We start from the raw sequence: 25,510 nt of genomic DNA, 5'->3' as shown, positions 1-25,510 counted from the left end.
TTACACACTGAGAAATATCCTTGTTAATAAATGATTTAATTTGGAATAAAGTGCCTTAATGCATGCCTCCCACTGGAGATTAACTCTTCCATCTTTCCCATAGGAGCCTTCTTCAGGTCCTGAAGTGTCTGAGGAGCAGGCCTTACAGCTGGTCTGTAAGATCTTCCGCGTCTCTTGAAGGACCGGGACAGAGACGTCATCTTCCTTTCTTCTCTTTCTGCGCAGTTTAAACAGAACCCAAAAGAAGGTGGGACCCTGTCAGAGCACCTACATGCCGGGCGTGAGGCTGCGCCTGTCTCTGCCTTCCTGCTATCGAACTGCAGCTGTGTGCTTTCTTCCCTTCTTACTGATCTGATTGCTAAATGATATTTTAAAATTTGTTTTCATTTATGTATATGCTTATTGCGTGGGTATATTGTGCATGCATGTATGCTCAAGTGCTGCTGGAGGCCAGAAGAGAGCATCGGGGCTACCCCTGGGGTTGAAGTTTAAGATGGTTGTGAGACATCCAGTGCGGGCACTGGGAAGTGAGCTTGGGAACTCTGGAAGAGCAGCTCTCTTGTGAGTGTTGAGCCATCTCTCCAGCCCCAAAGTGTGATTTTTAAGGAAGGAAACTAAATGAATGAGTAGTGTTCACTGTCTCAGTGGTTTAGTTTTCCTTTATGGTACAAGACTCTTTGGTTTTTTCAAGACAGGGTCTCTCTATGTAGCCTTGGCTGTCCTGGACTCGCTTTGTAGACCAGGCTGACCTCGAACTCACAGTGATCCACCTGCCTCTGTCTCCCTAGTGCTGAGATTAAAGGTGTGTGCCACCACCACCTGGCTGGGTACAAGACTCTTTGGGTGGGCATCGGCTCCTATGGAGTGGAAGCTTGCTGGGCGGGCTCTGCTACTCAGACAGACGAGCAGGCTGCCCTGGAGAGGGCTGCACTGGAGAGGGCTTCTTTTGACAGGTTATTTGTTGTTTAGGCTATAAGTGCTTACTAAGTGACAGTTGAGAAAAATCTTTTTATTAAATTACTTAGCAAAATGGAATATGATTGTATTTTATTGTCATCCTAGGATTCTTTTTTTAAGAGGTTAACTGCTGAACTATGCTTAAATAGTAAAATGTTTTTAAGACACAGTATTATTGAACCTGTGGTTTTCTATTTACTTTAGTTATTTGTAATATAAGCAGACATTGTGCTTCAAGGTATTTGTTTTGTTTTATACATCGCTGGGAAAAAAAATATAACTATGAGATTTTTTTTGCCTTTTTGATCATTGAAATATATCCCCGATCTTTAGGCAAGTATTTCGTGTAAGATGTGTTTTCAGTGAGGCAACCACTGTAAATGTGGTTCCTCTTTCCTTTGCATTCCATCCATCCTGTCTTCCTGCAAGGGTGTGAAAGTTCTGTGTTCCTGGGGGTTGGTAGGTTTCTTATGTGATAGCCTCTTAGCACCTCTAGCTGGGAGTAGCTGAGCCCTCGGCTCTGAGGGTCTTGTGACTCCCTTGTACACATCAGTGGTGATCTTTAATGATCTAACCAGGTTTACTGATATCTAAAACATATCAAAAGGCCAACAGCAAATCAGCTAGAAGCTGCAAAGGATAAGAGTGAAGCTAGACTTAGAATCTACTTCAGAAAGCAGATGGTGAGTCAGGGTAGAGCCTCTTATAGAACCCTTGAGCCTTGCACTTTCTCTAAGGCGTGTGCTGGCCAGCAGACACTAACCTTGCTCCATTTGTGATAGCCTAGTGAGGGCGACTCTAGAAAGGACTGGCTCCTTAACTGCACTCTAACATGGTTTAAATAAAATTTATAAGTTTGGGATAGTTTTGTATTTACAGGGGGAAAAAAAAAGACAGTCCAAGGAGCGCGCTCTTCGGCCTCACTCCGTTCCCTCTAATGTAATGTCATACACACTTGTGGTGTTTGCCTAAACTTGGAAATTACTATGGACTGAGCCAGTGAGATGGCTCAGTGGATAGAGGCACTTGTTCTTGGGCCTGAGGGCTGGAGTGCTATCCCCAGAACCACATAGCAGAAGGAAAGGTCTCCTGAGAGTTGTCCTCCGACCCCTGCATGGGCACGCGTATTTGCCTATACACACAGACAAAAATACATGTAAAATAATTTTCAAAAGAGAAGGAAGTTACTGGGAAGAACACCAGAGATTTTTGGGGTTTTCAGCTAATCTCCACCCACTGTGGGGAATCCAGTGCAGGCTCACAGCACACAGAATGACTCCAGCTCTTTTGACTTTAATTAGAGGAACATGCAAATGAGGACCCATGGATAACCTGCGTTTTACTCTGCCTTCCCAACAGTGTTCTCTGATTTTAAGGATCTGATTGGCCAGATTTTAATGGAAGTGCTGATGATGTCCACTCAGACACGAGATGAAAATCCATTTGCCAGTCTGACAGCCACATCGCAGCCTATTGCCACGGCAGCTCGGTCACCACGGTCACCAGACAGGGGTCTCACGCTGAACGCTGGCTCCAGTTCAGGGGCAAGCCCCATGGTCTGCAGCTTGGGCTCCTTCGGCGCAGGCTCGTTGTCTAGGTCAGTGCTGTCCTCTTCGCTCATCGCCCTGGTGGTAAAACAGCTGTGAAGGATGCTGAGGCGTTGCCGGATCACAGTTGATCTGTGTCATGGGCACTGTGGGTGGGGAGAAGGTTCCTAGTGTTTGTAATATAATTTTACTATCCTTTAAAAGCTGACATTATCCATTTTTAATTATCTCAAGTTTTTCCTTTGCTTTTTCTCTTCTTTCTTCCCTTTTTCAACTAATTCAGCCTCTATGAAACTAGCCCTGCTCCCTCTGCCAGTTCATGGAGCTTTGTGCCGGTGCTGAGTCCGTCCTTTGCCTCACCTTCCCACACAGCCCCCCAGGCAGCTGTGCCTTCTCCATCCCTCAGCCCTCGCAGTGCAGCCCCCCAGGCGGCTGTGCCTTCCCCAGCCCTCAGCCCTCACAGTGCAGCCCCCCAGGTGGCTGTGCCTTCCCCATCCCTCAGCCCTCACAGTGCAGCCCCCCAGCTGGCTGTGCCTTCCCCAGCCCTCAGCCCTCGCAGTGCAGCTCCCCAGGCGGCTGTGCCTTCCTCATCCCTCAGCCCTCACAGTGCAGCCCCCCAGGCGGCTGTGCCTTCCCCATCCCTCAGCCCTCACAGTGCAGCCCCCCAGGCAGCTGTGCCTTCCCCAGCCCTCAGCCTTCACAGTGCAGCCCCCCAGGCGGCTGTGCCTTCCCCATCCCTCAGCCCTCGCAGTGCAGCCCCCCAGGCGGCTGTGCCTTCTCCATCCCTCAGCCCTCGCAGTGCAGCCCCCCAGGCGGCTGTGCCTTCTCCATCCCTCAGCCCTCGCAGTGCAGCCCCCCAGGCAGCTGTGCCTTCTCCATCCCTCAGCCCTCGCAGTGCAGCCCCCCAGGCGGCTGTGCCTTCCCCAGCCCTCAGCCCTCACAGTGCAGTGTCTGGAACTGCTGCTGTAAGCCAGCCCTCATCCCCAAGGTATCGGCCCTACACTGTCATACACCTGTCGGGGTCTTCCCCTTGCCCCGTCCCACGATCCTCCATTCTGGCTAACTCCCCAGGCTTCCCTCCCCGCTCAAGTAGTCCCCAGGCAGTACCCACCAGCTCCTACAGACAGAGGCCCCGAAGCAGGGGCCCCGCCTTCCCTCCTGCCTCGCCCAGTGCTGCCAGCAGACGTCCCTCCTCCCTGCGGATCTCTCCTAGGTATTTATTTGCAGGAGAGCTGCGTGTGTGTTTGCAGTGCAGGGAAAGGAAATTAACACGGTTTGGAAAGAACTGCTGTGTGACACTGACCTCAGTTGAACTCTGGGAGTCACTGGGTTATTAACCTGTGTCGCTCGCTAGCTGTGGTGGGCTTGTGCCCTGCCCCTGTGAGTCCAGTAGGCTTTGATCCACGAGAAAGTGAAGATTGCAGTGTTGAACGCTCCTTTCTTCCCTCCTCCTCCTCACTCTTCTGTCATCTGCACAAAACCAAAGAATTGCATTGTCTGTGATCTGGTTCATGGGTCCTTCCTCATTACAGAGGAACCTCAGAGACTGTGGTCAGTGTTGCATTTGAGAATTGGGGCTCACAGATGCCTTTTTGGACTGGGCTGGTGTCTGCTCTTCTAAGAGTCACGCCTTTATGCCTTGACGTCTCATTGCATGTCCTTTCACTCTCAGAAAGCAGCAGCATCCCGTGAATCCAGTGGCCCCGTTCTCAAATGTCCCTGTGTGTTTCTATAATTCTGTAATCCAGGGAATTGTGTTTCTGCATGTCGGTGGGTACAGCCTTACGTGTGACATGTAAGGGATAGAGATGCAGCTGTGTCTTTCTCTGTCTTGCTTTCCTTTCTTCCCTGATGATCCTCTTTGCTTTTGTTGTGGTAGTATGTACGACAATCCTTTCTCCTTCCTCTTCCTCGCACTTTCTGGGGACAGTAGTGATGAAGAAGATGAAGAAGATGATGATGATGATGAAGGTGGTGGTGGTGGTGGTGATGATGATTTTTCTTGTGTCCAGTTTGGGTCCAGGTATCAGCCAAATGGCTCTGACCCTGCATGTGCTTCAGGGGCTTAGGAACTAACGCTAGGCAGTGAGCCCCGCTTAGGCTTCTGCTTCCAGTCCTTATGGGGTAGTGTTAACTGAGGAAGGCCAGCAAGCGTGCACTGACGTGTGAGGACCTTACGCTGGGATGGAGTGACACATAAGACAACTCAGAGTTATTGCTCTTTCATCTGGTAAGAAAACGTATCTATGTCATTTCTTAAGGACTTGAAAGGAGATTAAGCCACCCTTGAGCCGCCGTTAGGGAGTGAGGGTCCTCTGTTGATCCATGGCGAGTGAGCCCTGAGTTTGGTTGCATGGATTGTGGGCACTGAGGAACAGCACTGGGATTCGGGGGTATGTGTTCATCCCCTCCACATTCACGCTCCATTTACGCAGTCTGGACAAAAGTGCGGGGTCACATTGTCCCGGTGTATCTGAGATTCTCTTTTTACATGTGACTGTGAGTCTCTCCAGAGCATCTTCTGAGTGTCAGGGAAGCCGTGTCCCGTTTGCTTTAGGGGCCACTGGATGTCCCAGAGTTAAACACTCTGGGCTTCTAGGTGATTTTGAGCACACAAATAGAATGACTCTTTGTTTCTACCCTCTGGCTCATTGTCTTAACAGTTTTGCTCTTCAACTGAAGTTCCCAGTTCTTATTTGTGCCCAGTACTATTCACAAATAACTGCAAGCTATAAATAGAGATGCAGTAGGAGCTAGGTGCTTCATTAAGTTTGACAGCTCCTAAAGAGAGAGAAAAATGTTGACACAGGGTTGACTATTGATTTCAAAAGATGGATGTTGAATATTTTATTACCACTTCCTAAGTAAATATGCCCAGAGGGGACCGGTGTCTTTGTAGTGCCTTTAAAGTCCTGTGTGACTCCAATTCCGCAGTAGACTTTTGTAGTAATGGCTTGCCTTACATGGTGAAAGTGCTTCGTCTGTTTGGCTTTGCGTTATCTGTGGGGCACATGTTTTGTTTAATTCTTGCTCTAATAAATCACATGCTGCTTTTACAAACACATGTCTAGTCCTCCTGGCATTCGATCTTGCCTGAGACCCAGGTCCTGTGCTCACCAGCACAGCGCTGGTTGTGCAGTGACACTTTACCAGCATCGTGCCTGCTCTCTCTCTCTCTGCTGGGACTTAGATCGAAGAAGCCGGAACCCAGAGCTCATGCTGGACGTCTCACCCTGGGCTGTTTCCGGCCCTTGTGCTGTGTCAGTCTCTGCTGCTCTGGTTTTTCACTAGTTACTTCCTGGCTGAGAGTGCACCTCTTCTGCTCCTGCACAGAAGCTGCCAATGTTTTTAGACTCAGTTACAAAATTACATTTTTATCAGCCGGCATGAGCTGCTTCTGCTACATTGAAGTGAGGTGATTTGGATCATCTGCTCTGCACTCCCGTCGTAGATTACTAGCAGATTCCAGATGAAGCGTATGAAGATGGCCACAGAACACATGCCAGTGCGTGAGGAGAAAGCTTGAAGTTACATGGAAGTCAGAACATTAAGAGACAACGAAAGGATGTGTTATTTTTTTTTAGTGGAAAGAGTCTTTCTTGTGCCTATAGAACCCCATGTGACTATAGTTCACTCAGCAGACATCCATAGGAATGGTGAAAGGACTTGGTCTGCTTTGCTTTGAGTTATCTCAGGGAGACCTTTGTGTAGCCGAGGATGTCCTGTAGTCACCAGTCTTCCCGCTGCAGGGCTAGGACTGCTGGCCAGTGTGTAGCCGAGGATGTCCTGTAGTCACCAGTCCTCCCGCTGCAGGGCTAGTACTGCTGGCCAGAGCAGTAATGCAGCTGACAAAGAAACATAGCAATGACTGTGGATAAGGAAGGGAGAAGACACATTATCTTTTTGTTTGTTGAGAGAGTTTCTCTGTATAGCCTTGACTGTCCTAAATGCACTTTGTAGACCAGGCTGGCCTCGAACTCAGAACTCAGAACCTGCTTCTGCTTCAGATTATTTTATGTACAGAAGATTAATTCTGTTTCTTTAAATTCTATGTGTAGAGTTGTTTTGTCTGCATTTGTGTCTGTGTACCACATTGGTACCTGGCATCCTTGGGTCCTCTAGGACTGGACTTACCAACAGTTGTTAACTGACATGAGGGTGCTGGGAATTGAACTCAGGTCCTGGAAGAGCAGCCAGTGTTCTTTCTTAATCTCTGTGCCATTTCTTTAGCCTAGTTCTGTAGCTTTTTGAAACTATATTTATTTATTAATTTGTGTGTATATGCATGTGTCATAGTGGTATGTATGTGCACTTACAAGCATGTAGGTGACCTGGAGGCCGGGACAGGGTGTTGCATGCCCTCGAACTGGAATTACAGATGGTTGTAAGCAGCCATGTGGGTGCTGGGAACCATACCTGTGTCCTTTGCCAGGGCAGCAAATGCCTTTAACTATTTCTGTGCTCTACATTAAAAGACCCTACTAGAAAACTCTGAGCTCTAATCACATTGTAAGCAAAGTGGCAAGATGCAGGGAAATGAGCCCTTTTTCTGTGTAACAGAGTGACCACATTAAGAAAGAACCTGGGCGGCTGGAGAGATGGCTTAGATGGCACTGGCTGCTCTTCAAAGGTCCTGAGTTCAATTTCCAGCAACCACATGGTGGCTCACAACCATCTATAATGAGAGCTGATGCCCTCTTCTGGCCTGCAGGTGTACATGCAGGCAGAGTATTGTATACATAATAATAAATAAATCTTATTTAAAAAATTAAAAGAAGAAAGGAACCTGGAAAGCAATCCTTCACAATAGGTTTGCCAAGTTAAGAAATAAACAACCAGCCAGGCGGTGGTTAGTGCACGCCTTTAATCCCAGCACTCGGGAGGCAGAGACAGGCAGATCACTGTGAGTTCAAGGCCAGCCTGGTCTACAAAGTTAGTCCAGGACAGCCAAGGCTACACAGAGAAACCCTGTCTCGGAAAAAAAAAAGAAACAAAACACCTTTGACTACAATGAGCCTCTCAGGGAAAGGTCTGAGGTTAAAGAGAGTCCATGTTGTGAAAGTGCTTTAATACCTCCAGATTATTGTGTTTAAGTGAAGCAGGCCAGGCCCAGAAAGACAAATAACAAATGTTTTCCCTCATATGCAGAATCTGGACTGAAAAATAAGGACTCGTGGGCAGGCGAGGTGGTTCAGCAGTTAAGAGCACACACTAGTCTTGCAAAGGACCAGCTTGAGAGCTTGAATTTGATCCCAGGACCCACTCACATAATGGAAGGAGAAAAGGAAAAACTGACTTCTGATTTTCTTCTGACACCCACGCTTGTGCTGTATCACATATACACTCACACTCACATACATGCACACACATGCCCACACACAACACTTGTACATTAACTGAGTGTGAGCTATGTCACATGGCAGACAAAGTGCACACAAGTACATAGGAAATGAATAAATGTAAATTTGAAGTAAAGAAACAAAAGGGAAAGGGGGAAAGGGCGGGGCAGGCAGAATTCCTCCTATGAAGAGTCGCTTCTCTCAGGAAGAGACTGTGAGGAAGACTTCTGTGATTTGGCTGTCATAAGGAAAGCCTTCTAATCACTTCTTGGGCACTTGGAGTCCAGAAAGAAATTGAATGGTGTTTTACTTTGTTTATCCTGTTACCTGATTGACTTGGACTGCTGATGTAGTTATTAGAAAAATGGCTTACATTTTCTTAAATGGTAGTATAAGTTATTAACCTGTTCTTGGGATTTAAATATAAAACCTTTCCAGGATTTTAGAATGTCAGAGTTCTGGAAGTGTCATGAGTAATAAAAATGAGTGAGTTATGTAGTGTGTAGATGAGGAATCTGCTGTGTTTGCTGCTGATGTTCAGCTCCTGGGTGGCATCCCTCCTCTGGCCTCAGCCTGAGCAGCCAGGATTAAAGGTCCAGACCACTGCCAGTGGCATCTAATACCCACTACTTCCCCCTCTGTGCTGTATTCGTGATGCGGATGCATTGAGAACCGTGGCAGTCATTTTAACCATTGGTGCTGTTGGCTGAGCATCAGTGAGAGTGGCCCTTCCAATACTGAGGTCACAGTTTCCTTTTGCACCTTGAATATCATACTGATAGATACGGGGTTTTCTCTATATTTCTGTGTTGGGTTAAAAGTTTGTCTCACCTTTTTTTCCTTTCTTTTGATGAAAATCAGCTGATTGTTTGCTGACTGTTCATGAAACATTTTTTGGGGGGGCGTGTTTCGAGATAGGGTTTCTCTGTGTGGCCTTGGCTGTCCTGGACTCACCTTGTAGACCAGGCTGGTCTCGAACTCACAGCGACCCACCTGCCTCTGCCTCCCAAGTGCTGAGATTAAAGGTATGCGCCACCACCACCCGGCTCATGAAACATTTCTTAGTTTTGGAAATGCCTCACGATTTTCTTAGGTCTTTTCTTTGTGTTGTCTAGCACATGACAGATGGACTTCTCTGTCCTCTGTCATAGGGTCTTGCTATGTAACTAGGCTGAGCTCAGTTACCTACCTGTGCTACCTGAGTGCAGGGGTTACACATGTGTGCCCATGTACCTGTCACCTGTCACTCTACACATTCTGGTGGAGCACTTGTGAGAATGTGACAGTGATTGTTAGGCGAGGATGTTGCTCGGAGCTGCAGCTGCATGAGGCAGCACCCAGCATGCCCTATTCCTCAGACACAAGTCCAAGTGCCTGTCTGGGTGTCACAGCACACTCACTCCTCACAGCTGCTAAGAAGCTATTGCCATCAACACTGTTTGAATGTGGGCTTATCAGGAACATAGTCTAAAGGTTTCATTTTAAGCACCAAGTTATATTTCCACTGACATCTGTGAGAGCTGCCCCAAGGGAATTGTTCTTCATTACACGCAGGTGTAATTGTGGATTGTGCAGTGCACGTAATCAGGGGCCAGCCACAGGTAAAACTCAGATGGCTGTGGGCTCCCAGGACCTCTGCACTCAGCACTGGTAAACTCAGATGGCTGTGGGCTCCCAGGACCCCCTGCACTCAGCACAGCTGTGGCTTTTATCATTGTTGTATGCTTTTCGCTTTGTCACACAGTTCACCCTTCTGTACTAGCCAGTTGGGACCTACCAGAGCATGTTGTTAGTGAGTGAGGCACACCCAAACACTCCGTGCTGCCTGGAGAACTACTTCCCTCCCTCCGCTTCTGCATCCCCAGCCTGCCTTGCCCAGCTTTGTCCTGGGTCTAGTGAGGGGCTCTGCAGACAGAAGGCCTGCCCCTGTCTCTAGATTTCCCCGGAGCCTCCTTCCTTCCTTTCTTCCTTTTTAATAAATTTTTTTAATCAGGCAGGAATATAGAGTATAGAAATCACGGTTCATTAGACACTGACAGCCTTGGCTCTGTAGCGTCGTCTCCTCTGCACTGAGTTGTTTCTGCACAGCTTTCCGTTCTCATGACAACTATGTGAGTTTCCCCAAATGCCAAAGGGTTGGTTTATGCAAATATTTTCTAAAATTAGTTCTGCATGCCTCTCTGAGTGTGCAGTGTGTTGTTGCCACCTCAGTTCTTGTTGGGCCCTTTACTTTGTATACGTTGTCGGTGTGGGTTTGAAGGAGCAGCGTATCTGTCAGGGCCCTGGTGTTCTTCCTATCTTTATCAGCTTCCATGTGTATCCCTTTATTTTAGAATTCCTTGCTTCTTCCTCTGTCTTAATCTCTTTGTCATTTTTGTGCTAAATACAAGCGCAGAAATGAGTGTGGTAAGGAAACACCAGGGTTGGCTTGTGATCTCTTGGAGGTTAGCCTCAGCTTTGTTTAATACCCTTGGACCTCACCACTGCAGTGTTTGGACTGTCTGTTGGACCATTAGTACAAGTGGCGCCATTGTTCCACAGCGCCCCCTGCAGACGTACTGTAGGTTCTGATTGCAGGTAAGAGCTGCATTGGGACTACACCCAAGCCAGCCCAGTTAGCATATACTCCTGTGCAAGATTTTGTTTATTTGGTTTTCACTGTTCTACTTTTACTTGTTCACTGAAAGTTTTGAAAATGCAACAGCAAAAACATCCATGTCTCCTTCCACCGTGGTATTTTCTGTAAGTTCTGGCCTCTTGTCAGGGCTGATTGATCTATGTAGGCATCCTGAGGACAAGCGGTAGCATCCTAGCAGTCACTTAGAGCATCTCTCCTGAAGTGATAGGTTATAACATTGTCTGGCCACTCATGTCTGCCCAAGTGGTGCCGCTTGGTTTGGCTCATGGGCCTGTGCTCGACTCTGCTCAGCAGCTTCCTAGCCCTTCTCGAGGAAGGCCAAGCTCCTGTCAGGCAAGAGCGTGTTTGCCAGAGACCACTGCTTGGCCCTGGGGAGACAAAGCAGCAGTGAGCTCCTGTCTGCCTGCATGGTGGTGTGCTTCATCGTGGATGCAGGGCTCCTAACAGGCTTTCTGCTGCAGGGTGGCAAGCTTCTCTGTAGGTGGTCGTCAGTAGGTAAGCATTGTCAATGTTTTTTCTCTTCTCCAAAGTTTGGGAGCCTCTGGTGGAGCAAGTAACTGGGATTCGTACAGTGACCATTTCACCATTGAAACCTGCAAGGAGACAGACATGCTGAACTACCTCATCGAGTGTTTTGACAGAGTTGGAATAGAGGAAAAAAAAGCACCAAAGGTACTGCGAAGTGGGTTTACCAGAAAGCAAGCAAACCCTGGTTATGCGTGTGCTAATCCCTTCCCCAGGAGCAGCTGTTAGGTACCAGCCAGGGTGCCAGCGCTTAGCCCTGTCTGTGACAACAGCGGCCAGCCTTGTAGAACTCACTTCACCATGGAGATGGCTAATGCTGGCTCCAGAGTCCTTTCCTCTGTCTTCCCATGCTGGACATGGTCCCGATGATCCACTGATTGTGTCAGGTTCCCGTTGCTAAGACAAAACATACAGGAAACTTGAGGAAAGGTATATTGTACTTACAGATATTTAAGTGCATGACCAGCCGAGTCCATTGTTTCTGGGATGTGGTGAGCATCATGGCAGACAGTGGTGTGTGTACAGCCAAGTTGCTGTTGTCACGATGGCCAGGAAGCAAAGCGAAACAGAAGAAGAGTCCCAGATGACTGTTGCTGTGTCGCGCTATGATTGGCCTGCTTGCTTTTATGAGGCCTTACCTGCCAGCTCTGGGGTATCATCAGTTCATGCATTGCTGAAACTAGAGCCATAGCTCTGGTGACCCCTCACCCCATCAGCTGACAACCGAGTCTACAACATATGAAGCATTCTGGGGACATATTTATTGAAACCACAATGGCCAGTTGCTTGAGATAATAGCTGTGAAAACACCTGATCTTATGGAGCACCTGTCCTGTGGCTGCAGGGACGATCCACAGCTTTTCACAGTTGCCCTGTGAGTCCAAGCAACCCTCTATGAGTAACTGGTGCACGCAGAGGTGAAGCTGTCATTATACAGAATTCTTAAATAACAAGCTGCAGGACCATGCTAAGCCAAGCAAGCATGACTGCCCCCCAACCCTCTCCTGAGACAGGGTCTCACTATGTAGCCCTGGCTAGCCTTGAACTCACAGAAATCCACTTGCCTCTGGCTCCTGGGATTAAGGCGTGCTCCACCATGCCCAGCACCTCCACTGTCTCATTCTCCGTCTTGTCACTCACGTTTCATGTCTAATTCTATGTGACTTTAGAAACGGTTTGCTCTGTGTTAGTTTAAAATGGTGGGTCATCTTCACAGACTGTTGTCTTCATCTTAACAAAAGCAAAGACATGCTAGGTGTGTGGTGCGCATTGGGAGTCTGGAACATAAGGAGTGCCGTGAGTTGGAAGCCAACCTGGACTAGTATGTGAAAGACTCTGTCTCAGGGTATGGTATACCTCTCCTGAAAGAGTCAGTGTGCCCCTAGCTCAGCCCTGTCTTCTTTGTACAGTACTTCAGTGCAGGAGGTGGCATACTCACCTACCTACCTTGGTACAGGAGATACAGGGTGACAACACACTTGCTGTGCTTTGTCCATTATACGTCTATGGAGAGGAAAGCAGGCTGTGTTCTAGCCATGACTCTCCTCCGTTCATCGTTTTCAGTTGTGGTACCCTGTTACTCTCCTCTCTAGATGTGCAGCCAGCCAGCAGTCAGCCAGCTTCTGAGCAACATCCGCTCGCAGTGCATCTCCCACACCGCACTAGTGCTACAAGGTTCCCTCACACAGCCCAGGTATGGTGGACACTTACATCGCTGCATCTCTGGGGTTGGCAGGGAGCGCCATCTCCCAGGGCATATCAGCTTCCAGTTGTTTTACGACCTGTAGATAACGCTGTAACCTGTATAGTGAATGTGCTTGTTTCAGTCACCAGAGCTCAGACTGGAGAGATCCCTCAGAGGTTAGGAGCACTGGCTGTTTTGCTGAGGACTTGGATTCGATTCCCAGCATCTACATGGTGGCTCGTAGTATCTGTCACCCCAATTCCAAGAGATCTGATGCCCTCTCAGAACACTGTATACATGTGGCACAGAGATATATGTGCAGGAAAAACATTCTCATCTAAGATGAGTACGTCTAAGGAGATAGATGGATTTAGGAGTAAAGATGCCCTTTCCTTCTCTTGTGTACTATGGAAATAAAATGTTTCATTCATCTTCTAAGTGGTACAGAACATTTTAAAAAAGAAGTTAGATTTTAAGAGTTCTATGTACTTTAAAAAACTATATAGACCCAGGATTGCTCAGTGGTTAAGAGCATTGGCTGTTCTTCCAGCAGACCCAGGTTCAATTCTCACTATCTGATGTGTCCCGGCCTGTGGGACAAATTGAATCAGGGTTCACCTGAAAGGGGGAGTGGGGATTGAAAGTAGGGTACAGAGAAATAACGAGTCAAGGAGTCAAGTCGGGAAATTTCTGATCAAGGCTCTCTTTAATGCAGACGAGTAAGACTTTTAGCAAGGTCAATGGGATCTGTTCTGATCCCTCACTCCCTAGCTCCCAGGCAAGAAGAACACAATAGCCTGAACAGCTCCCTGTAAGAACTTTCTATTACTGAGTAGCTCTCTGAAAGGATTTCCTTAACCCTCCAGGTGTTTCTCAGTAGGGACTTTCCTACTTCTTTCAAAGGTAAATAGTTCCAGGATGCCCTGGAACACAAAGACCGCCTCCTGCAAAGCTCAGCAGCTGGAAGGTCACAGCCTGCAGCCTAAGCTCAGGATTTCTGACATGGCAGAATTTAGCATGGCTCCCCACAACTATCCACATGGCAGCTCACAACTATCTGTAATTCCAAGATCTCTGACATGCATGCAGGCAAAACACCAATGACAAAAAATTAAAAAACAAAAAAAATATAAACTCCAGGCAGAATATTAATAATTTAATTTAAAACCTAGAGATTGAAATGAGTGTACATTTGTGACAAAGTAATTATGCTCCATGTGTCTCCACATTGATTTCTGTTACTAGATGTCAGAGAACAGTGAGCGGAAACCAGGTGAGGTGACACGTACCCATAATCCCCTATAATCCTAGCATTCAGGAGGCAGAGGCAGAGGCAGGAGAATCACCACCAGTACAAGGCCAGTCTGGCCTATGTAGTAAGGTACAGGCCAGCCTGAGCTTTCTAGTGAGAACTAAACAAGGCGAAACAAAATAAAGTAGTAGAAAAACAATTTGGAAGTTAACCACAGTGCTACGATCTGCCTGTTTCAGAAAATTTGCATAGCCTTTAAGGTTAATAAAAAATGGCATATTTCATTAAAAAACAATTTTTTTTGGTGGTGGGGGATTGGAATGTGGTGCAGCTCTTTAATTTCAGCACTTGGGAGGCAGAGGCAAGTGGGTCTCTGTGAGTTGGAGGACAGCCAGGGCTCCACAGAGGAAACTTGTTTCAAAAACCAAAACAAACTAAAACTGTATGTGTATGGGTGTTTTGCCTGCTTGTATATATGTGTATCACATGCATGCCTGCTGGCCATACAGGCCAGAAGAGGACATTAGAACCGACAGAACTGGAGTTAGAGACAGTTGTTAGCTGCCATGGATGCTAGGAATTGAATCTAGGTCCTTTGGAAGAGCAGGCAGTGCTCTTAACCACAGACATCACAGTCCATCAGCCCTATATTTGTCTTTTATGTAAAAATAGCTAAAGGAAAAAATGGGAAAAAATGGATTTTTTCTTTCTGGTTATTGTCAGTACTATAACCGTATATTCTTTTTTTTTTTTTTTTTTTTTGGTCTTTTAGAGACAGGGTTTCTCTGTGTAGCCTTGGCTGTCCTGGACTCGCTCTGTAGACCAGGCTGGCCTTGAACTCACAGCGATCCGCCTGCCTCTGCCTCCCGAGTGCTGGGATTAAAGGCGAGCGCCACCACGCCCGGCTTAACCATATATTCTTTAAGTATTTTCAAAATGAAGGAAAATTAGAATGTATGGTGCCACATGTCTGTAATCCCAGAATTTGGGAGGTTGAGGCAGGGTTGCTGGCTAGTTTGAAGCCTTTCTGCCATACAAAACCTTGTCTTTAAAAAGCAAGTCACAAAACCGGATGAAATGGCACATGGCCTTTAATCGCAGCATTTGGAAGGCAGAGGCAAGATCTCTAGATTCAGGCCAGTCTTACAAAGAGAGTTCTGGGACATCCAGGGCGACACAGAAAAACCTTGTGGGTTTGTTTTTGTTTTTTGAGACAGGGTTTCACTGTGTGGCTCTGGATGTTCTGGAGCTAACTAGGTAGACCAAGCTGGCCTTGAATTTACAGAAATCTACCTGCCTCTCTAGTCCTGGGATTAAAAGTGTGTACCACCACTACCAGGTGAGAAACCTTATCTGGAAAAACCAAGGCAAAACAACAACAACAACAATAAAAGCCAAGTAACAAAAAAGAAAAAGAGTTTGAAAAAGATAATAGCTTTTTTTTTCCCGTGTGGATTTGGCATAAACAAATAAAATAAATAATAACTTTTTATTGTTTTAAAAAATTTAGACTGGGGCTTGAGAGATGGCTTGGAGATTAGGAACACTGACTGCCCTTCCTGAGTTCAATTCCCAGCAACCACATGGTGGTTCACAACCATCCATCTATAATGAGAGCTGATGCCCTCCTATGGCATGCAGGTGTACATGTAGACCACTGTATACATAATAAGTAAATAGGGCTGGAGAGATGGCTCAGTGGTTAAGAGCTCCGCCTGCTCTTTCAAAGGTCCTGAGCTCAATTCCCAGCAACCACATGGTGGCTCACAACCATCTGTAATGTGATATGGCGCCCTCTTCTGGCTTGCAGGAGTACATGCAAGCAGAGCACTGTATATATAATAATAAATAAATAAATCTTTAAAAAAAATAATAAGTAAATAAACCTTTAAAAATTTAGACTCATTTATTCACGTGGTTATTTTGAGAGAGAGAGAGAGAGGTGTGTGTTGCATCATATGCTTGTGGAGCTCTTGCAGGACAGAAAAAAGTGTTCGATCTCCTGGAATTGGGGGTAGAAACAGCTGTGAGCCAACACATGGATGCTGGGTACCAAACAAATCTTCTGCAAGAGCAGCCAGTTCTCTTTGGTCCCCATAGTTCATTTTAAAATGCATTTATTATTTCCTTTCCGTTGCTGAGGCCCCGCCCGGGGCTCTGCACATGCCGGGCAAGTGTCCTATCACTGAAGCTCCAGCCCTCAAGCTTTACTTAGAAAGAGTTGTTGTCTCTGCAGCTTCACTGATGTCACATTGAAAAGGCCAAATGTCACCAGTGTTAGAAAAGGTCATGCTTTGCATAAGCAATGCTTGTGTAGACTGTTTGGTAGGTCTTGTGTTTGCGTAACTGGCTTGGCTGTGTGGCCAGGGCCTTCCACATGCTCCCATCACAGCTCTTGCTTTTCTTGGGTCTTCAGGTCCTTGCAACAGCCATCCTTCCTTGTGCCGTATATGCTGTGCAGGAATCTCCCGTACGGCTTCATTCAAGAGCTGGTGAGGACCACTCACCAGGATGAAGAGGTGTTCAAGCAGGTACAGTTGGGCTCATTACTACTGCAGTTTTTGGCTAAGTGCCTTCATGCTGTCTAGATACACCATGTCCTGGGGTAAGGGAGGGACTCACGGAGCTCCACCCCTCCACTGCCGTTAGCAGCGGCTGGGCGCTGGAAAGATACTGTCTTGGGTGATATAGCCAATGAGTGGTATAGGTGCCCAAACTCGTCTGAGCACCCTCTCACCTAAGTAAGAACGAAAGAAATTGAGGGGGTGGGGCACGACAGTAGCAGAGTGGAAGAGGACAAGTGGGAATCTGAAGGAGCCACCACAGTGTAACAGGGTATCATAAAAATACATGTTGTGCATAATGAAATCCGCGCATAATTAGTATATGCTAAAAAGGAAATAAATAAGAACATCATATGTGGGAGATGTCTTTTCCTAGAGTTCACTGTGAATGTTATCAGTTGGCACGATGTACTTTACTTTGTTTTAATCTTGCATATTCATAATTTTAAGACCTTTGTCCTGTCTCCTCTCCCGCCCCTGCCCCCCCCCCACCCCCCCAGACAGGGTTTCTCTGTGTAGCCTTGGCTGTCCTGGACTCATTTGTAGACCAGGCTGGCCTCAAGCTCACAGCGCCTGTCTGTCTCCCGAGTGCTGGGATTAAAGTCGAGTACCACCGCCGCCCAGCTTTAGTATTTACTTATTTGTTTAAGAGTAGTCAAGTGCACTAGTGAGAAGGGGGAAAATAGAGTCCAGTCTGCAACTGACTGTGAGCAATGAACTGTGATAACTCACTACCTTTGGGCCAGCCTAGTGTAACTTTCTTACAGATCATAGATGTGTATTAATCAGCAGCACAGTGCTGCGGGGCAGGGCAGTAGTGAGGTAACAGGAACCCCTCACAGCCTTGGGCAGTGCTCCCTGTGCCCAGGCTGAGCGTCCTGCTGCAGTGTTAGTGCTCACCAACATCCTTCTGGAAAGTTGAGCTGCGCTGCTTTACAGTATGTGTCGCATCCGACCAGTCAACACTCAAGGATTCGGGAGTTCTTTATATGGAGGGGGCAAAGGTTTCTCTTGGGGGAGGGAAGAGCAGGGGTGCCTGGCCCTACAGGCTCAGTAGCTTGCCTGATGTGCTTGCGTGCTTCACTGTCCTTAAACCTAATGTGTGTGGTTTTCTTCTTTTATTGCAGATCTTTATCCCTATTTTACAAGGCCTGGCTCTTGCTGCCAAAGAGTGCTCCCTCGATAGCGACTACTTTAAATACCCCCTTATGGTAAAGTCTTGTTCTTTTCTTTAGTAGATATTTGAGTAACTATTTTTCTTTGAGATCTGTGTTCAACCTTGCTTTTGTTGTTCGTTTGTTTGTTTGTTTGAGACAGAGCTCATGTCTTCCCGGCTGAAGATGATCCTTGGCTCATGATCCTACTGCCTCTGCCTTTCAGGTGCTGAGGTGACAGGTGTAGATCACGCTTGCTTTTCGATTTAACCCTGAGAGCCTTGTGTAGGCTGGACAGGGTGGCAGTGTCCTGAGCTGCTGGGGTGCTGGGGTGCACTGGCAGCTTCCCATGAAGTTCTCCTCTGACTTGCACATACGTACTGTCCTTTACACACACTCACACAGAGTACTAATAAGTGGGAAAACACCACCAAATTGGGGCTGGCAAGATAGCTCAGCAGTCAAGAGTGCTCACTCTTGTGCACGACGGGAGTTTAGTTTGCAGAACTGCCTGTAACTCCAGCTCCAGGGCTTTTGCCCTCTTCTGGCCTGCACGAGTATCTGCACTCAGTAGGAGTATACATATATACACACAGATAAAAATAAAATGAATCTTTAAAACAAAATTCCCAAGGCAGGCGTGGTGGCGCACGCCTTTAATCCCAGCACTCAAGAGGCAGAAGCAGGTAGATCACTCAGCTGGAGGCCAGCGTGGTCTACAGAGTGAGTCTAGGGCAGCCAAGGCTACACAGAGAAACCCTGTCTCGAGGGAAAAATCTCCAACCAAATCAACTTAATATCTTCCTGTGTAGCCCAAGCCTGCCTGTATTGTGAACCTCCTTTAGTCTTCTGAGTGCTAAGGTGACTGCTCTGTGCTGCCATGCCCAAGTGGGACAAATTCATTTTTATTGGGCCAGAGAGATGACTCGGCAGGTTAAAATACTTGACACAGAAGCCCATGGCCTGAGTTTGTTTTCTATGAACCCACATAAAAAAGCCAGGTGTGCTAGCTCATGTCTGTAGTCCCGGTATATCTATGCTAACATAAGAGGTGGATACAGGATAATTGGCTGCAAGCTCATGCACTGGTTGGCTTGGAACAGCAAAACAATGGTAAAATCAGGAGATTCTGCCCCAAAACAAGGTAGAAGGCAGTAAGCAACTGCTGAAAAGGTTTGTTCTTATTTCCTAATACTGGCTTTGGCATGTGTGTGCCTACTTCTGTGTACATGCATACATGTGCTTGTGTGGGTACACATAGAACACAAACACACTAATGAATAATTTCAAAATGTAATAACCTGTTAATAATGGGCAAGTGGGAGTGATTTAGTAGCAAGCAGGAAGACTGGACCCACATCAATCTTGGTGTGTCTGTGGCCTGCCTGTCATTTCAGTCTTAGAAAGTGGAGATAGAGGATCCCTGCATCAGCCTAGCAAGAGAGACTACCATTGTCAGTGAGCTGGGGGAGTGATGGAGAGATTCTGCTCCAGTGACAGTAAGCTGGAAGATTGATTGAGGGCATTTCCCAGCATCAGTCCATCCCTCCACCAACGTGAGCATACCTGTGCATCACACATGCAGTCGCCCGTGTACACCACGTGAGCATGCCTGTGCGTCCACACATGCAGTCGCCCATGTACACCACGTGAGCATGCCTGTGCATCACACATGCAGTCGCCCGTGTACACCACGTGAGCATACCTGTGCATCCACACATGCAGTCAGCCATGTACACCACGTGAGCATACCTGTGCACCACACATGCAGTCGCCCGTGTACACCACGTGAGCATACCTGTGCATCCACACATGCAGTCAGCCATGTACACCACGTGAGCATACCTGTGCATCACACATGCAGTCGCCCGTGTACACCACGTGAGCATACCTGTGCATCCACACATGCAGTCAGCCATGTACACCACGTGAGCATACCTGTGCATCACACATGCAGTCGCCCGTGTACACCACGTGAGCATACCTGTGCACCACACATGCAGTCAGCCATGTACACCACGTGAGCATGCCTGTGCGTCCACACATGCAGTCAGCCATGTACACCACGTGAGCATGCCTGTGCGTCCACACATGCAGTCGGCCATGTACACCACGTGAGCATACCTGTGTGTCCACACATGCGGTTGCCCATATACACCACGTGAGCATACCTGTGCATCCACACATGCGGTTGCCCATGTACACCACGTGAGCATACCTGTGCATCCACAAATGCAGTCCATGTATACCACTCACATTTTAAAAAATTGCTCATAATGAGATCAAAGGACTGTGTTTTACCTGTGGGTGGTACACTGGGGAGAGCAAGTCCCTGAGGCCGTACATCTCAGCTGTAGTCTCTGTTTCTAAACAGACATGTGCCTGGTGCCCTGAGCTGCTCAGAACGAGTACAAATTACAATAGGAATCATTAGCTGTATTCTCAGCAAGGATTTTACTGTTGTCAAACTGCTGTGCATATGAGAGGCGTTGTGGTCCACAGCTTTAACTTAATCCCATCATTTGGTAGCCAGAGGCAGGTGGATTACTGAGTTCAAGGCCAGCATCATCTACATAGTAAATTCTAGAACAACCAGAAATCTGTAGAGAGACCCTGTCTCAAAAAATGAAAAACCAAAAATAACAACAACAAAACAAACGGGAGGCTTTTTTCTGTTTGGAATTTGCTTCATTGAAATTTTGGGAGACAAATGTCTTCAGGTATTTTTATTTATTATAGGATTATAATGGGGAAATGTCAAACCATGGAATGCATTCACCCTGTGTATGTTTGCAGCTTTGTATAGATTGAGGCCATAAAGAAATTGAAACTTTAAATTATTTTTTAAGATTATATTTACTATGTATACAGTGTTTGGCCTGCATGTACATCTGCATGCCAGAAGAGGAAACCAGATCTCATTGATGGTTGTGAGCTACCATGTAGTTGTTGGGAATTGAACTTGGGACCCTTTAAAGAGCAGCCAGTGCTCTTAACCTCTGAGCTATGTTTGTCCTTTGTTTGTTTCTTTACTCTATTGATTTAATTTCATTATGCTGTTAACTCATTGTTACCTGGGTGTGTGCCCTGTACCTTGCACCAGGTCATAGATGCTCGTGGATCAAATTCTCTTCCCTTAGGGTGTTCAGAATTTGGAGTAAAAGTTGCATCGTAGCAAAACCTCTGCCCAGTTCTACTGTGATAATTATGTGCTCAGACAGGTGACAAAAGATCTATTGTTAAGAAAATCAAAACTGTCTTGAAAAGCCAAAAACAAAACATACCAGCACTTGGGAGGCAGAGGTAGGCGGATGTCAGAACCTGGTCTACAGAGCAAGTTCCAGGCCAGCCAGAACTACACAGAGAAACTCTGTCTCAAGAAAACAAAGCCCAAACAAACAAATCAACAGAAAAATTGAGAACAGAAAAACGGATGGTCGTATCATTAGCTGGGTAAAGTTCATAACAATGCTGAGAATGAGAGGGTGAGGCTGAGCCAAGAGTGCTGGCTCAGCAACCTGGCTATTGGAGATCTGAGGCAAGAAAATTAGTCATGAATTAAAGCTGGCCTTGGCTACAGATCAGACAATGTCTCACAAACAAAACATAAAGCTAGGTGTGTTCGTGCACCTGTGATCCCTGGGCTGAATGAAGTCAGCTGGAGGCTCAGGAGCTCAAAGTCACCCACATCTATATAGTGTGTGAGATCATCCTGAGTACATGACGTCCTGGTGTGCTGTGTTCAACACTCAGGAGGCTGGGGCAGGAGGACCTCATTGTGAGTCCCAGACAAGCCCGGGCTATATAGTAAGATCCTGTCGCCCCTGCCCCCACCCCCACACAAAAAAAGAAAGAAAATAAAGAAAGGAAGTAGATAAACTAAAGATGTGGACCTGTTTTTAAGGCTGTTTCTATTGCACTGTTATTGTTCAGGTTTCTCAAATGCTCTTTGAAACTTGTCTTTTTGTTCCTGCCTGAAATGGTTTAGTGTTTTAATGAAAAGAATTTAGTGACAGATATCAACAAAGTGCCCTTACAGAAGCCTCCTTTTTGGTTGTAAGTGATCTAATTTGGGACCTGCTGTTGATGCTAGTACAATAATGAGGGTGCATCGAGAGCACAGGAAGGAGAAGAGACGGGGGTGGGGGACTAAGGCAGGAAGGGGAACACTGCTGGGGTGGTTTTATGTTGGTGTCATTGGACATGTCCCGTGTGCCTACAGTCCCAGTGCTTAGGAGGTTAAGGCAGGAGAACTGAGAGTTCTGGGCCAACCTGGGCAACATAGCAAAGCCTTGTCTGGTGGAAAACACTCCCCCCATCTCCCCTCCCCCAATAACAGCCCCAACAATAAATAACCATGGTGATGTTGGCTGCTGATGTCAGGCTTTCCCTGTGGTGCTTGTGATATCCTGCACTAGGCAATGAGAAATTAAACTTCTAGTAGTCCTATGTCAGTGACTTCAACACCTCTGACCAAAGGGTCAGTGGCTGTTAGAGCTTCTATAGCTCTGTCTGAGTCACAGGAAAACTAATTACGTATTCAGTGTGGCTTCATGGGCCTAGACTAACCTGTTGATAGTAACTATGGAGTGTGGAGTGACTGCAGCACGGAAGAAGGCCCCCGAGGCTGTCTGGAAGTACATCACACTTTCAGTGTGTTCTGTATGGGTAGCTTCTAGGGGCCAGGGTAAAGCTCGGAGCGATGCTGGCAGGATTAGCACAGTCTGTGCAACAAATCTTGTGTCGAGACATGATAGGAAGCAAAACTCAGTTTTAAAACCTCAGCACACACCTGTAGAAAGCTGCTCCCCAGGACATCAAAGCGCGCTCTGTCTGCACGTGAAGTGGGAGTGACTGTGGCTGTGCTTTGCACTCCCCTTTAAGTGGTTTTGTTTGTTTGTTTAAATACTCTCTCAACATATTTTGGTCATGTTTCCCCCCTCCCACAAAGGTTTTTGTTTTGTTTTGTTTTGCTAGAAACACAATCTCACTATGTAGTTAGCTGTCCTGGAGCTCCGTAAACCAGGCTGGCCTCAAACTACAGAGATCAGCATGCCTGCCTGTGCCTCCTGAGTGCTGGGATTAAAAGTGTGCACCAAGCCACCTAAGCAGGGTTGGGTTTATTTATTTTCTGTTTACTTGTTTTGTTTTTTGCGCTTGTTTGTTTGTAGTGCACATGTATTCATTTATTAAGCAGGAAAACTCATAGTGAGCTTCCCTAAGCTTTTGTAGTGGAAATGTAAGTGGTCCCTTGCTTTCATTTGTTCCTTGGCAGCATTGTGGGACAACACATCTCAACGATCCCTTCCTATCTTATTTCTAGGCACTGGGTGAACTCTGTGAAACCAAGTTTGGGAAGACACACCCTATGTGCAATTTGGTAAGTGGGTTTACACATTGACTCTTGTCATGACACAGAGGCCATTTTTAAAGTAGTCTCATGTAAAGACCTCTTGAAAGACATTTGGATGTAGGCAGGGGGGGGGGACCATCATTTGTTAAATTGGTATTATATAGTGTTTTCCTTTTGTCTGGTTTTCTGGAGATAAGTGCTCTGCACCTAGGATAGGGGGTGCTGTAGGGAAACGCATAGATCCTTTGAGGAGCCCCAGAACGGGTCTCTAGAATTTCACTCTGGTAGTTAATGGTTTGGGGAGAGTCGTCGTCCTCAGTAGTGTACCCACTGCTGTAGCCCTCCTCTAGTAGTGTAGCTTGTGAAGTAAATGGTGCCACACTCATGCTGGTGTAAGATGCAGTGTGTGACACAGAAAACACGTGAGAATAGGAGGAGCACCTGTGGGAAGGAAGGGTTTGGTGGGAGGGAGATGATGACAAGAAAGGACAAAGGGGAGAAGTACATAAACACACACACACACACACACACACACACACACACACACACACACACGTAAAAGAATAAATAAAAATACATGGCTATTGGAGAGTACCCTCTACCTGAAGTCAAAGAATATGAAAGGGAACCTGACCTGGTCGTGCCTTCTGTTTTGGGGTGCTTGGTGGCCACACCCACCCGTGTAGCTGACTGCTGGGCACTCTGAGCTCCCCCTCTGCCAACTGCTTCAGTAGCTTACTGCCCTTCTGTGCTATCCTAGGTCGCCTCTTTACCCCTGTGGTTGCCGAAGTCCTTAAGCCCTGGTTCTGGGCGGGAGCTGCAGAGACTCTCCTACTTAGGGGCCTTTTTTAGCTTCTCAGTCTTCGCAGAGGACGATGTGAGTACACATTGCACACTGGTCAACCCCCCCCCCCCCCCCCGATGCTCTCTGTACGCTTATTGAATACTCCCTCTCCTTTCAGTCAAAGGTGGTTGAGAAGTACTTCTCAGGGCCTGCCATTACCCTGGAGAACACCCGTGTGGTCAGCCAGTCACTACAGCATTATCTGGAGCTGGGACGGGTAGGTGTGCAGAAGGACGCCAGAGGAGAGGGCCTGCCCTGGGAAGAGAGGCCCGCTTCATAGATCCTGCTGCTCAGGTCACTCACATGGAAGCCACAACGATCTCACCCCCATCGCTCTTCTCACTTGTTGTTGTGGCTGCTTCTGCTGGGCAGAGCTGAGCGCCAAGGCCAGCGCCTCATGGATGCCCGTGGTCAAGCTGACTCGCAGTGACTGACACCTAGCTATGCTTATATCTCTGGGGTGTCATGCCAAAGTGAAAGAGAAGGCTGTTAGTTAAAACAGTGACCACCCAACATCCTCCCTGCTGCATGCAACTACTCACCGTGTACTTCCTGGACACACACACACACACACACACACACACACACACACACACACACGTGCGCGCGCGCGCGGATTTGTTGACTGTTTGGGTTCCCTGTGAGAAGTGGATATGGGAGGGAAAGGTGGGGAACAAGAAGCTATTCTTAAAGTAAAGCAGAAGTCAATTGTTCTTTTTCTTTTCGGATATAATTCAGCAAGAGCTTTTCAAGATTCTGCATAGTGTTCTATTAAACGGTGAAACTCGGGAAGCAGCTCTCAGTTACATGGCAGCCATTGTCAATGCCAACATGAAGAAAGCCCAGATGCAGGTACGAGTCCCCTAAATGCTTCCAGCTACACATTAAACCAGTTTTTCTAGTGAAGGTTTACTCAGCACAGCACCTCGCAGGCTGTGGTGATCTGGGCATCAGGAAGGCATCATGGAACAAGGCACGCGAGCCACTTGCTTGTGTGCAGCCCAAGGTCTCGGCAGGGAGTGGACTTGCAGCACAGTATTCCCGGCAGCAGTGGAGTCCGACGGAAGCTCGATGGCTTGGGGGGGCTTGTGCAGGAAGGCACAGGAGTGGGTCGGCATCGGGTCGCAGGGCAGCCTTTTCTTAAAGCTTGGAGTGCAGAGCCGGGCATTGCAGGGCTGAGAGTAGAGCCTTGCTGGTGATGGAGTCTTAGAGTAGAGACGAGCCAGCATCATTGCAAGCCCAAGACAGGCCTGTGGGCCTGGAGAAATGGACAGGTGAAAAAGAAACCATGGCCTTGAGTCTCAGGTTAGGACAGACAGGCCTGTGGGCCTGGAGAAATGGACAGGTGGGAGGAGCCACTGGAGGGGAGAGGTGTCACAAGGAAGTGACAAGGAGTAGGGTGGGAAGCAAACCTGAGGAAGCACTGCGGAGCTCTTGAGGACTCCAGTGCTCATGGGAAGGTTGAAAAAAGGAAAAATTCCAGAGTACTATTAATAATAATTACTCAGAAGCAAGTCCAGGACAGCCAGGGCTACACAGAGAAACCATGTCTCAAAAAACCTGAAAAACCCCAAAACTTCCTCACTCTTTGTGTAAGCTTATAGCTTTATATTGCGCCACATTTACAGCTGGCTTCAGCTACATGTGGTCTGT

At 47.3% G+C, this 25,510-nt stretch overlaps 1 protein-coding gene across 1 annotated transcript in view; it reads left to right on the top strand.

Annotated features, from left to right (window-relative positions):
* The window catches only part of UBE4B (ubiquitination factor E4B), a 100,921-nt gene that overhangs the window by 40,773 nt on the left and 34,638 nt on the right, over positions 1-25,510 (top strand). The window contains 11 exon segments of the mRNA XM_084786706.1: positions 104-173; positions 176-247; positions 2,317-2,554; positions 11,012-11,153; positions 12,599-12,699; positions 16,359-16,473; positions 17,634-17,717; positions 22,984-23,040; positions 23,774-23,890; positions 23,976-24,074; positions 24,596-24,709. Of these exon segments, the coding sequence (XP_084642832.1) occupies positions 104-173; positions 176-247; positions 2,317-2,554; positions 11,012-11,153; positions 12,599-12,699; positions 16,359-16,473; positions 17,634-17,717; positions 22,984-23,040; positions 23,774-23,890; positions 23,976-24,074; positions 24,596-24,709 (1,209 nt within the window).

This window comes from Acomys minous (assembly GCF_964271855.1).
Source record: "Acomys minous genome assembly, chromosome: 6".
Lineage (NCBI taxonomy): Eukaryota > Metazoa > Chordata > Mammalia > Rodentia > Muridae > Acomys > Acomys minous.
The sequence above is the reverse complement of the archived record's forward strand: the minus strand, read 5'-3'. Positions and strand labels throughout refer to the sequence as shown.